We start from the raw sequence: 13798 nt of genomic DNA, 5'->3' as shown, positions 1-13798 counted from the left end.
AGTACTCCACCGACACGATTGAACGATCAGACAATGGTAAGAGAGAATGTCGGGCTCCAAACTGGGGCGGAAGCACTGCCGAAAAGGACGTTGTTGACTTTCAACCACAAGGCCGATAGACTCCACGCACTCGAGGCCCAGATGATCTCTGTGCAGAACTTTTTGAAGTACGTATGAGAGATGGGAAGATAGAGGCTGAATGAAATATTGATCGTGTCGAAGCTGTCAAGATCGATCAGACAGCCAGCGGGCCCCGTTTCCTTCTCCTCGAGCGGCAATGTCCAATATTGACCAGCAAAGCACAAATTCACCTCCGCCGGCTAGGTATGCTACTGCCTCCCCAGCTTTCATTTGAGGAGAACGTCGGACTGACTCCATATCATATTCTAGACTTCCATCTTGGGAAACTGTCCGCTCGACCACACAACTATTCCTTACTTACTGTAATTACCAACCCCTGCCATTATTTTCACCGGAGCACTTAATGACGACGTTGGCATCACGCGATCTTGAGCTGTTAATGTCAATACTTGCTTTGTCAACACGATTTGTATCCGGTGATATGGCCTCGCAGATTGCGGACAGACCATGTTTTGTTGTGGACTATACAAATTCCGCCAGAGAATTGGTTATGCATCGAGTCACCCATGGACCTGTCCAGCTCTCCACCATCCAGGCTCTGTGCATCTTGAGCTTGGTAGAATTCAATGGTATGTCCTTCTCCGTGCAGTCCGTGATTGATAGAGCTCACCCGCATACTCAGATGGAAATACCCCTCGAGCAAGCACATACAGCTCCTTGGCAATGGACCTCTCTCTATCCGCTGGCTTGTCTTCAGAGCAACCCAGAAGTCTCCCGGACCAGATCTACGAAGAACGCCGTCGATGCTACTGGAGTGTGGTGCTTCTTAAGAATCTCTATGGTTTTCCAAGCGGCTCTTTCTCATTCTTGTCGAACGAGAGGACTCCTAAAGTTCCACAAAGCCCAGACCCACCCCTAGGAACCAGCTCCCAGATGACTGATTCAGCTTTGGAGCAGCCAGAAGGACCTAACAACGCCAGTGAACCCAGCGATCTCGGCATTGTTGCATATGCCATCCAACTTAGTGAAGTTTGGCAAAGAGCTGCCAGATATGCACACCGGCGAGGAAAACCTGACAACCTTCCAGCGTGGTCCACGCAGTCCGAATACTCCCAAATCATGGCTCAGCTAATGGACCTCGAAACACGTCTTCCTTACAAATATCGCTTTCGGCCTGCAAAGTTCGCGGATCAGGATTCCGATCAACTGAAGAAGCACCGTAGTTTCTGGGCAGCTTGGGTTCAACTTCAAATACTTTATCACACTATCCTTTGTCTGCTCAACCACCCTCTCTTGTTGTCTCTTCGTCTCCGAAGCTTTAGGTTGACAATGGTTCCCGAGGTTTTCCTACAACATACAGCAGATTTGACCACGACACATACCGAATGGGTCACCCATTTGATCAACCTGTGCCAGCAAAAGGAATTCACCCTTTCTGACCCATTTCTGGCACATTGTGCCGCTGCTGCTGCCACAATCTATTTGCAGCAAAGCTATTCTGACGACCCAGGGGTGCGCGCCACAAAGAAAGATCATTTTCGTACATGTGTCTCTTTCGTTCGGGATATGGGTTCATATTGGCCTTATATTCACCAATTGGTAAGGGAAATGACACTTTTTCCATTTCGAACATACCGAGACTGACATAAATTGCAGGCAGATAAAATCGAGAGTTTCGAAAACGTGGTTTCGACTTCTTTCTATAATGCCGCAGCGCGGAATACTCCGGACTCTCACGTTTTCATTGATTTGTCCCTGTTTTGGGACATTATAGAATCATCATTTGTCAGTGAACTACCCAAAGCCGCCGACTCATATTTCGGCCCCTCTCTCACTCTACATCGTCAAGCCTCTTATTCGGCAGAGGTCCTTCGAAGTCGTCTCCTACCTGAACCGACGCGCCTCAACCATGAGGGCGTTACTCGGATGCTTGAAGACCATGAGGCTGTATCTTCAACGCATGTTCCTAATCCTGCGCAGAATTCGGCCGACATATCAGCCACGGAGTTTGCACCGCCGCCGGATGACGAAGTTGCGATTCTAGCCCAAAATTATTTTGCTCAAGGACAAGATTTTGTTGGAAGCATGGATGACTGGTGGTTCTCCGGCCAACCCGGCTGAGAGTTTGAGAGTGATCCAGAGCCCGTTGGCTTTGGGACAAGAGGAGTCCACTTCCCCCCTTCCCCACCAAACTTCGCTTCCCTCCTCCGTATCCGCTCCCACATCCGTCGGCCCTGACAATTCCGGCCCTCCCGTCAGGCATGATACCCTTATCACTGATCCTAATTCTAATGCTTCGATAAGGGAGCTGCGTGAACAGGAGACTCATCATTGCTTAAAGAAATGCGGAAACGAGTCCTACCTTTTGATCAAGGATATACATATTGCTTCGATGAGCCCGTATCACAAAACTTCTCTGTGCGTCTGGACCCAATTGCGAAATGAAGGAAAGGTTGGAATATTTTCTCCGCGAGTATGGTATCTCATCAAAGAATGGATTCCTTCCCGAAACCACCCCTTTACGTCGTCTAGACGATCCATACTATACTCCATGGGAAGCAATAATCGGCCATCTTCCCGAGTTAGTCGCGAACGAGCAGGCCAGATCTAAGATTGATGACCTCCCCATTCTCGAAACTACAAACTTGAAGCTTGACGCAGAATGGCAAAGAGCCTACGTCATATTAGGGTTCCTAACTCATGCCTATATCTGGGAGGGCGACTGTCCCTCGGAGGTTAGCATGGAAAATTCCTCCTTTTTCGGGTCGAGGTTGATCATGGGATTAGATCGTTCCGCCCCAGCTCACCTGCCCTTTCTTGAGTGTTTCAGAATACGTTGGACTCCCACCCACGGCGACTTATGCCACTCTCAGCCTTTGGAACTACGATGTCAAAACACCAAGCTGCGGCCTTGCCGAGCCTGAGAATCTTTCTTCATTACATACATTGACCGGAACAAAAGATGAGGAATGGTTCTACTTGATCTCAACCGCAGTTGAAGCGAAAGGTTCCTCTCTCATTCTAGGAATGCTGCGCTGCATACAAGCTGTGGTCGAAAATGATAGTAGAACCATCCTGTCCTGCCTTGATGCAACAACTACCGGAATCAATGACCTTGGAATCATCCTAGGAAGGATGCATGAACATTGTGATCCTCAAATATTCTATCACAAGGTCCGTCCTCTCCTTGCGGGAAGCAAAGGAATGGCTGCGGCCGGCTTGGCACGAGGTGTCTTCTACGACGAAGGCAATGGACAAGGCCAATGGCGACAGTATAGCGGTGGAAGCAATGCTCAAAGCTCTTTAATCCAGGTTTTGGACATTTTCCTCGGTGTGGATCACCACGCGACCGGAGGTTCGGAAGCTTCGCCCGGTATTGCGTCGAAAAATACCCCCAGAGCGAATGGATTCATCCTAGTAAGTCAAAAATCCTTAGCCTATTCTCCCGCTCATGCAGCTCAACCTCGCTAGGAAATGAGAAAGTATATGCCACGAGCACATCGTGAATTTTTGGCACATGTCTCACAAATGAGCAATGTCCGAGAATACATATCGCTGCCATCTGTTGAAGCTGGAATACGACAAGCATATAACAACGCAGTTGCTGCCTTGGTAAACTTCCGCAGCATCCACCTTCAAATCGTCGCACGGTATATCGTCATGCCCTCTCGGGGTCCACCGGCTCCTTACATCGCCCAGGGAAACAGAATGAATCTGGCTACAGCGTCTTCTGCCAGTCTTGCCCCGGCGAAACCCTGGGAGGTTGAGAAGCGACACTTGACTGGAACTGGAGGCACGAATTTGATGCCCTTTTTGAAGAGGACTCGTGACGAAACGCGCGATGCGGTTGTCATATAGCCTAGGCGATCCGTTTGTGCACAAGGTCGAGATATATCGGTCCCGAGACTGCAAGATATGAAAAGTCCGTCCACGTCTTGCGGATATGCACTCCCTTTCTTCCGTCCAGCTAACGAAATTGGGGCATCAAACAGTAGTCCTGAGAAACAGAGCGCACGAAGCTGGGCATAAATAAATTGTGAAATAGTGTTCCATCCAGATTTCCTACCTCCTGGCCGACCTTTTGATCTGAAAGAGACATGCGTGACGAGGTCAGCAGACAAGTATTACGTCAGTATGCATAGATAAGGAGCCCCGTCGATACGAACACGGACACGGAGGCGGATGCGGATGCGGAAGAGATACAGAAAAATTCGAGAAAACCATCTTGAGAAGCTGGTCCTTGTCCGATCGACGTGGACGAAATAAAAGTCTGTTGCATCTCCCAAGTGAAAATTCATTTGCGTTGGAATTCATTGTATACAGCATGCTTGTTTCCCTAAAACATGGAATATATGACAGGCCCAGTGATCTTGGGAGGCCAAATATTGTCCCAACCAAACGGCAATATTGGGACAGTTTGCGAATACAGGCTGAATTGATTCCCAGCATACTTCGGAGTGGCATTCTTAATCGTAAAAAGCGGCACATTTACAACAACTGATTCTGAAAAATCCACGATCAGCAAGAATAGTTTCCCTGACAATGGAGACAGTCTGGAAGATGCTGGCTCCACTGGATTCAGGAAACCTTTACGTGGATTTAGGGAAAAGTCCATCATTTCCTCCCAAGGGACATTGAAGACCAAATCTCTATCAAAGCCTGGTAAGTCATTGCTCCGCCTCGTCTGCACGTGCGAAGATGTTTTACTCTGCTTTTCGTTATAGGTGGTTCCCTTATGACTAACAGATCTCTTCAGAGATGGACATAATTGACCTTCCTCACAGCGATGGAGTCTACCTTTGCGGCCATTCGCTGGGACTGCAATCAAAGCGTTCGTCGACATATATTCAGACGCATCTCGACACGTGGGCCTCGATCGGGGTTGCAGGACACTTTAGTCCGCTTGAAGATTTGCCATTGAAACCATGCTAGTCAATGGCTGAATGGGCGGTAGAGCAATCATGCCGTCTGTTGGCGCATTGCCAAGAGAGGTTGCGATAGAGAACACTTTGACTGTGAACTTGCACCTGCTAATGGCCTCATTTTACCAACCAACACCAAACAAGAATGAGGTCTTGTTGGGAAGGCCTTCCCAAGTGATCATTACGCCATAGAATCACAGATCTTCTGGCGCGGGTACGACCTGAAGGAAGCTATGATTCTCATCGAACCTGACGACGACAACGTCACCTCTATGGAGAGCATGGAACGATTGAGAACCCGGGCCTTTCTGAAAAGCCGATCTATAAACATCGCTTCGCCGGTTGGTATGGTGGAGACAAAGCATCACGGTTCCGAATGGACAATAGCGCGTGTCAGAATACTAGGTCAGGTCGATTGCTGATCATATGCATTGCAGAATTCAAACCAATTCCAGGGGACGGCGGGCTTTCAAGTCTTCGATCCATCCGCTATAGATTTGACCTCGCACTGCGCGTCTTCATCCATCTCTAATGGGATGTACATGGAAGAGCTTCGTCAGATGTCGTTGAAGCTGACAGCGTACCTCCCGGACCTCCACCTTAAGGATACGCCGGTTGAGGAATGCCAACCGCCCTTTTCGCATCACCAACGCTCCTTGATCCGGCAAAACGTGGGGCTCAATTAAGTTCACTACTCAGACCAGGCATCGTGATTGACCAACGGCAGCCCGATGCAATTCGTGTGGCGCCCGTGCTGCCGTAGAATATTTTCAGGATGTTTGGGCGTTTGTGCAATTTTTCAAGAAAGGAGTGGGCTTATAAACAAGCAATCGAAGAAAAGTTTCCCCCACAAATACCCAAGCATTGCACCATACGCCTTTGACCCTGTCCCGGAGGAGAATATCCGACCTCGGACTTTGTCCGTTTTCCGATTCTCGGCTAGTTTTGTGGAGTATCTAATTGAAATATGCTGTCTCCAACCTTTACACAACGACTTTTGGACAATTGTACTTGCTTCTCCTTATTACTAACATGGTGGGATGGGTGACGGTGATATCCAGAAAGGATCAGATGGTTTCAAATGAAGGCTGTGTCAATGCATCGACCAAGTCGGCAGACGGGCATCAACAACTCGCGGCCTCTGTCCGGTTCGCGATACAGGCATCTGCTCAGCGCTGCACCGCGAACAATCAGTGATGGATCTTCCCAGCCTTCACACACCAATCGAGAAGATCGGAAAAAGACCAAGAGAATAGCTTGTGTCAGTTGCAGGCAAGCAAAGGTACAGCTGTACTATTCTATTAACGTCCTCCTTCACCGCAATATCGGACTGACTTTGGTCAGCTCAAATGTGAAGGCCTTGACCGAGGACCAAAATGCACACGCTGTATTCGAAACTCGTTACCTTGCGAATTTGACACCCAGTTCAAGCGAGTCAACAAAAGAGAGTGAGTCGATCAGGGCAACATCTCATCTTGCTGTCACAGTCCCCCCTCTAACAATCTATGTTCAGCAAACTTGAGCACCTCTCTGAGCAAGTCAAGCAGTTGCAGTCTCTAATCGCTCGCTCGCCAAGTGAACAGGAACCTGAAAGAACCACGACCTCACCGTTGACCACCATGGACCCAGCCACGTCTTCTCATCCAAGTCTCAACACCCATAACGTCCGTGAGGATGAGATGGTGCCTTCCTCCGGTAGGAACTTCAGCCAACCTTTAGCGATGTCCGGCCAGAGCAGTCAGATCTCTCACAGATATCAAGCGGAAAACAATCAAGTTTTAGAAGACTTCTATCTGGACCGAAAACAAGTCTCGAATTTGTTCCAGATGTACGTGGACGAGTGTCCGCTTCTCACTCCATTTCCGCTAACACGCTCAGATTCTTTGAAAAATTCCATCCATTCTTGCCGATTCTAAGCCAGGACTTGTCTCCGGACGAATATCATGCCCGATCGCCCCTGCTGTTTTGGATGATTATTGCCATTGCGGCAAGAAGTCACCCAAAAGATGTAGGCGTTTACACGAACCTCAACCCTCCACTTATGAAATTGTTATGGACCAAGGTCTCAGGTATCCCACACTCCCATTTGACAATCCAGGCAATCGTGCTCTTATGCATGTGGCCATTTTCCACTCCATCGATGATTACCGACCCTAGCTTTACGCTCATTTCGATTGCTAGAACCGCCTGCATGCACATTGGACTTCATCGACCTGAAATTCTGCAAGATTTCAATCGAATCAAGTTTCGCGTGGAGCCCGAACATGTAGAAGAAGCAGTCAAACTCTGGGCCGGTTGTTTCGTGGTAGCCGAGAGGTAGGATGTTCATGCGCCATTTCTTCAACGCGCTTATCTCATCTCGATTCCAGTATAACATCAAGTGAAGGCCAGGCCCCTCTTTTTATGGCAGCTGACCCTGCCGTAAGTTTGGCTTGCGAACCGCAAAATACTTATAGCCTTCCTCAGGGTCTACATATCACTCTCATCATTCAACAATTCCTAAACCGGGTCAATTGCTTCATGATGACCGACACAAGGTTGTGTCCCAGGCAGCCATCTGTATACGAGGCTGGAACGCTTCTGGCTTCTTTTGAAGACGACCTGCAAAGGCTCGAGAGGGACTTTCAAGGCAATATAACAGGTGTGTGTGTGCCTAGTCGATGTTTCTCCAATTTTATCTCATTATCCATAGAAACAGACGCTATCTGGATTTCGAGCGCAACCCTTCAGCTTCAATCGTATTACTTCCTCGAGCCTCTCCTTTCGACTTCTCGAAAACCCGGCCTCCTGAGAGCGTACCACACAGCTGTCAAGCTGATCACACAAACCAACGAGGCCATTAAAATCGATTGGTTCGGCCAGTCTGCCCCTCGATATTTTGGGCAAATGCTGAAGCTGGCGGCCCTCGTGGTGATGAAACTCGTGTTCTCTAGCTATTCTCGAATTCTTGATTTTGAGACAGGGAAGAATGCGTTCGACACCGCCCTTTCAATCCATCGTTTGATGTCTGCCGAGAACAACGATTTTCACGCCCGTAGCAGCATATTCCTGGCTCATCTATGGGGCATTAATCAAAATTCCAGTCGTCTGAGACACGATGAACCTACTTTGAGACTCAATACAAGGCATAGTGCAAGCCTTCTTCATGATTCGTTGTGGATCTGGCGCGATTTCTACTCGGAGAGAGCGATAGATACAGAACAACTTGGTCGACCACCTCGAGTTCTACCGTCCATTATTCAACATTCACCAGTCACCGTGATGGACACGCCGAGCGTGCGTGGCGAAGGAGGACGAGCTGAAATTGGTGATGCCTCGGAGAGCTCTCAAGAAGGGGCGCAGGTAGCCAATATCTCGGACCCACAGCACCTTAGCAAAGGAATTGCGCTCTCCGACTTACAAGGACTACGTAGCACCACTAACCCCACCACTTCGACAGATCCCATGAACTTACCAGACCCATTCGATCCGATGAGTGCATATTTGATTCCTGATCTGGAAGATACCGGAATGTTTTATCCGGATTGGACGTGGGATGCCGGGTTTTCTTTGTCGTCTTGACGCAGACTGTCTTGTATCTCGAGTGTGGTTCAAATAACATACGTTCCTAGGAGATTCCGAACGAAGACCGAGTACGAAACCTTTTGGAGATTGGAGACCTCATGCTCGAAAGGAACAAATGACAGTCCATTGTGGAAACTCTGGACCGCTGAATTGAGAAGGCCGTCTCTTTTCGTCTTGAACCCGCAGCATATCCATTCCCGCCTGCTCCATGCAATATGCCTGGACTGTGGAGCGCGAATTGGGTTCTCTGTTTGAGCCAATGATCTTCCCGTCTTTGGTCGGGCCGCCTTCGGATGTCTCGCAGTTGTCACCAACGATATATCAACGCAGGACTCGGAACTGTGGCCGGGGATAGACCTAGTCAGACGATCATCTACTGACAACCCAAGACTTTCGATCTCTTCCGCAGTCCTCGCCAAGCTCTTATCACCGAGAACCTATGAGAAAGATGTCGATGCAGAACTTTCCACGAACAAACCACTTCGATCACGGCTCCGACGAACGGCAACAGTGACTTTGTCATTTGCATTTGAAAGACTGTCGACAGAGTACAAAAACTGACACGGCACCACCTGCCAATTCATTCGAAAGGAACAGAAAACCACAAAATACTCTCTGAAGGAACTCTTACTCAGATTGTGATCACTAAAACACTGACAAAAACAAGGACAATACGATGGGATCTATCAGTTCCAAAGACTCTCACAAAGCCCTGCAGCCAACCGACCCCAAGGGCCCAACAGGCAAGCTAGCTAACTGGATTCACGAGGTCACTCTAGATGAGGTCCCACACGATGTCAAAACGCGTGCAAAGTATTTGCTTCTTGATGGACTCGCCTGTCTACTTGTCGGCGCTCATCTCCCGGGTTCTGAAGTTGCTGCTCATGCCATATTCGACATGGAGGCACCGGGCAACTGCACCGTGTATGGATGGGGTGGGCAAAAACTCGGCCCGTTGCAAGCGGCATTGCTGAATTCGACTTTCATTCAAGGATTCGAGTTGGATGATTGGCATTCGGAGGCGCCTTTGCACAGCAACAGTCTGGTTCTTCCTGCCATGCTAGCCGCAGTGGAGCATGATCGGTCAATTGGACTGCTCTCGTCCGGCCGCAAAGCTGTGACAGGCTTAGAGCTCCTTCTTGCCACCATTGTTGGTTATGAGGTTGGCCCGCGTGTTGGACTCGGGTTACATGGTGCCCACGTGCTCACTGTCGGCTGGCACTCGGGAGCAGTGTTTGGTCCCTCTGCCGCGGCTGCGGCAAGCTCCAAACTTCTCGGCCTATCACCGAACCAGATCGAAGACGCTTTAGGGATTGCGTGTACCCAAGCTGGTGGGCTCATGTCGGCCCAGTATGAAAGCGAAGTCAAGCGGATGCAGCACGGCTTCGCCACCCGCAATGGTTTATTAGGCACTCTGCTAGCCCGTAACGGATACACCGGCATTAAACGAGTGTATGAGCAAAAGTATGGCGGTTTCCTGACATGCTTTAGCCGGGGCAACGGTATGGTTCCGGAGTGCATCCCTGATGAAGTATCAAGAGAGCTCGGCACGACCTGGAAGACAGAAGGCATTCGGGCAAAAGCGTACTCGTCGATGGCCGGAACGCATTGCACAGTGGACTGTCTGCGCGATTTGCAGGAGAAATACCCATCTCACATGAGCGACTTCAAACGCATCAAGCACATCCAAATTGAAATGGGTGAAGCGTCTTTCCATCATGGTGGATGGGAAGCTACACGACCTCTAACTGTAACAGGAGCTCAGATGAACAACGCATACGTCGGTGCCACTCAGCTCATTGACAAGACTGTCTTGCCCACTCAATTCCGAAATGACAAGCTCGACCGAGACGAAATCTGGGAACTCGTATCCAAGACGACATGCCATCTCAGTCACGAGTTTAAGCAGAGATTCGCCCAGCGCGTCACGGTGGAATTTGTCGATGGCAACAAATTGGCCGCGGTTCGGGATGGTCCTCGAGGTGTAAGTCCCGAACTCTCGAATCAGGACATATTGGAAAAATGGCGGATGCTTACTCAAGCCGTCATTGATGATGCGAGGAGAGAGAAGATCGAGAGGTTAGTGTTGAAATTGGAGTGCTGCGAGGATGTTCTGGATTTGGTCGAACTGTTGACGCCAGCGTCCAAGAACCCGCTGACTTGATTGACAATCATTCGGTTATTGATTGATATAAGATCCTGGTTGGTTGCTCGATGGCGACTTGTTTCTTGTTAACAGAAATTCTTCCGTGGATGAGGAATATACACATAGGGAGATCCAGTATCTAGACGTCAAGACCAGTAGATAGTCATCAGCCATATTACTTTGACATTATGTGATTCAATTCAGCCACTCCGCAAGATGTCAGATCCTGAGATGTCCAATAGTGCTAGGCAAAAGTTTCCCAAGAATCCCAGGAACCGAGGGATGTGCAATTCCAGTACTCTATGGCGCTTAGACATGACATCCAAATATTCCATTCTTCTCAATTCAATTACTAACCGATGAATACGGGGACAAAGTCCGATTTCAAACTATCAGGCCTCGCCCAGTTTTTTGGGAAGAGCGTATTACGCTCCGAGAAAAAATGTGACCAATCATCAAACAAGCCGGCCACGGCCCGATACTGGAAGATCTGAAGACTATTGGAAATGCAGAGGATGCCAGTAAATAGGAAAGGGCGAGAAGACCCCAGATCGGAGTTTTGTGTGAGAGTTCGGAGTTCGACCCTGAGCACTAGACGATACGGGGTAGGGCGAGGAGGCAAACAAGCGGAGCGGCTGATATGGGGGAAGACACGACATGGTAGGTTTGGGCTGTGGGTATATAAGAATCGGTCTGCATCTGTCGAGCTGGGATGCTCTGATCTGTCATCGCATCGAGCGAAAGTTGTTGCTCTCCTATCACTCATATTCAATTTTTGTTGCAGGTTCACTGCGATCGAAGAGGCGGAGGCAAGACGGATTCAACTGAAGCCGAAATTCAGCATCACCGTAACCTATCTATCTTTCATTCTCCATCAACTCCAGGGGGTGCCCATCTCAAAGAAAGAACAACTCCAATCCGTGATATCTCGAGATCAGAAAGGATGGAAAAAGCACCCATCACTCTCCAACACGTGGAGGATCACGTCTCTGCTGATGCACAGAGCATGGCTGTGGCCATCGAGAAGCAGGGGGTAAAGGGCACAGCATACACGGGTGACGACACCGTCAACAAGGAAGAGAAGAAGCTCAAGAAATCTGCGGCCGAGAGAAAATTGTTGTTAAAAACGGATCTCGTTGTGGTTCCGTTGGCGGCGTTGATTTATTTTACGGCTTATCTGGTACGCAGCTCCCATTCTTTGAAGTGGTCACGCCGTCGGCTTTTGGTCGCTAACTTGTGATAATCATCGCTTGTAGGATCGAAATAGTATTGGTCTCGCGAATGTGATGGGCTTGTCGAAAGACTTGCACTTGACGGGGAACGAGTATTATAATTGCTTGATGATGTTTTGTATGCCTTACACTTCCACCTCGCTCCTCTCTTAGCGTGACAGGCTAATTGGAGGTTAGACGTCGGATACATCCTGTTCATGCTCCCGGGGAATATTGGCTTGAGAGTTCTTCCACCGCACTATATCCTGGGTGGCTCAGCTTTGCTCTTCGGCACATTTCTCACAGCCAGTTCGTGTGCGCATGGATATGCTACAGTCTTGTCGATGCGAGTGCTGCTTGGTGCAGTGCAAGCTTTTATCCAAGGCCTCGGTTTGTATGTTACCATGTGGTATAAGCGAGACGAAGTGGCGACAAGAGCAGGTACGTTTTACTCCTATGATCATCTCTCTTTCTTGAGTCCTTCTCCCGGCATGTTTAATTATTCACCGCTTGATATAGCAATATACTATTCGGCCGCCACAATTTCTGGCGCGTTCAGCGGCTTGATTGCATACGGAATCCAGAAAAGTTTGACGTTGGAGCGCACCGGTCGCGAACCGTGGAGGTGGCTTTTCATCATTGAAGGGTGCATGGCCTTGTTTGTTGGCTTGTTGGTAGTTGTTTCCCTCCCCCGCTTTCCGGATCAGTTCAGAGGAAACAAGCATTGGCTTTTCCGGCCAGAAGAAATTGAGCTGGCCGTCCAGCGTATGCGGTGTAAGTGATAGTCCCGTCGTCCCTGTTCCTGGGACGGAATCTGACGTCGTCATCCGGCAGCTTACAACACCGTCGGTGCCAAAGTCAATCTCAAACAAATTTGGAGCGTTTTGAAGGATCCAAAGTGCTGGCTTTTCGTCTTGATAAATGCAGGTGTCGCGCTTGGAATTGGATCGGTCGGACTCTTTTTGCCCACTTTCGTCAAGGAATTTGGTTTTGACACAGGTGAGTAAAGCAGTTCAAGACAACCCTGATCTCTCTAACTCCGGCGTAGAAAAGACACTCCTATTCTCCGTTATTCCATACGCGTGTGCCACAGTGGTCTTGCCCATTCTCGCCAAGATATCCGATCGGGTCAACGGGAAAGGATTCTTCTTGCTGGGTTGCCTCTCTGTCGTAAGTGTCGGATACATTCTCCTGATGGCAGTTTCATCGACGGGAGTCAAGATTTTCGCCGCATGTTTGATCACATCGGGACTCTACCCTAGCGTGATCTTTCTAGTGACATGGTTGGGAGTCAACACGGGCGGGTTTACCAAACGAGGTACCACGTGGGCTCTGGCCGAGGTATTTGGACAGTGCTTCTCCATTTTGGGCACGCATATCTATAATGGGCCCCCTCGATTCATTAAGGGACACGCCATTGTGCTGGGGTTCATTGTGCTGGGCGTTGTGAATGCAACAATACTGCTCTGGTGGATGAGTCGCGAGAATAAAAGGAGGGATGCAATTGAGAAGGATTATCGTGATCGAGGAGAGGTCCATCCTCACGCGCCAAAATCATTGGAGGAGATGCAGGATTTCCATATCTCCTTTAGATACATCTTGTAAACCGAATGAGCTGCTCAGTGGTGATATGAAGGTGATGGTGAAATTGATGGTCAAATTGAAATTGATATTGACATACGAAATCTAATGTTCCACCGTACAAAATTGCGGTGCATTGGAAGGTCATCAATGGCAACTCCTCTCTCATTGGCTGTAAACTCACCTCCACTTTACTCTTTGAATATCCCGGTCCAGTCCTCCCCGCATCACCAGACTTGAACAAGATTTCTCGGCTGCTCATCCTTTTCTCGTAGTGAGGTCAACGCCCTCCT

The 13798-nt window shown here is 49.1% G+C and overlaps 5 protein-coding genes across 5 annotated transcripts; all 5 read left to right on the top strand.

The window, feature by feature from the left end:
• Positions 1–520: 520 nt before the first annotated feature.
• Z518_05844 (uncharacterized protein) lies at positions 521–2202 on the top strand (the record flags this gene model as incomplete). Its single annotated transcript, XM_013416654.1, has 3 exons — positions 521–710; positions 764–1680; positions 1738–2202. The coding sequence occupies 3 exons, from the start codon at positions 521–523 to the stop codon at positions 2200–2202; spliced, it is 1572 nt and encodes a 523-aa protein (XP_013272108.1).
• Positions 2203–2522: 320 nt separating this feature from the next.
• On the top strand, positions 2523–3939 carry Z518_05843 (uncharacterized protein; the record flags this gene model as incomplete). Its single annotated transcript, XM_013416653.1, has 3 exons — positions 2523–2816; positions 2869–3498; positions 3553–3939. The coding sequence occupies 3 exons, from the start codon at positions 2523–2525 to the stop codon at positions 3937–3939; spliced, it is 1311 nt and encodes a 436-aa protein (XP_013272107.1).
• Positions 3940–6622: 2683 nt separating this feature from the next.
• Positions 6623–8564, top strand: Z518_05842 (uncharacterized protein; the record flags this gene model as incomplete). Its single annotated transcript, XM_013416652.1, has 4 exons — positions 6623–6831; positions 6882–7319; positions 7373–7644; positions 7696–8564. 4 exons carry the CDS (start codon positions 6623–6625, stop codon positions 8562–8564), a joined length of 1788 nt encoding a protein of 595 aa, XP_013272106.1.
• A 679-nt stretch (positions 8565–9243) lies between these two features.
• Z518_05841 (uncharacterized protein) lies at positions 9244–10731 on the top strand (the record flags this gene model as incomplete). The annotated part of the gene is made up of 1 exon (XM_013416651.1): positions 9244–10731. One exon carries the CDS (start codon positions 9244–9246, stop codon positions 10729–10731), a length of 1488 nt encoding a protein of 495 aa, XP_013272105.1.
• A 988-nt stretch (positions 10732–11719) lies between these two features.
• Z518_05840 (uncharacterized protein) lies at positions 11720–13529 on the top strand (the record flags this gene model as incomplete). The annotated part of the gene is made up of 6 exons (XM_013416650.1): positions 11720–11893; positions 11970–12063; positions 12123–12365; positions 12444–12698; positions 12759–12923; positions 12973–13529. The coding sequence occupies 6 exons, from the start codon at positions 11720–11722 to the stop codon at positions 13527–13529; spliced, it is 1488 nt and encodes a 495-aa protein (XP_013272104.1).
• Positions 13530–13798: the final 269 nt, after the last annotated feature.

Source organism: Rhinocladiella mackenziei (assembly GCF_000835555.1).
Source record: "Rhinocladiella mackenziei CBS 650.93 unplaced genomic scaffold supercont1.4, whole genome shotgun sequence".
Lineage (NCBI taxonomy): Eukaryota > Fungi > Ascomycota > Eurotiomycetes > Chaetothyriales > Herpotrichiellaceae > Rhinocladiella > Rhinocladiella mackenziei.
Note: the sequence above shows the minus strand (reverse complement) of the source record. Positions and strands in the feature narration are given on the sequence as shown.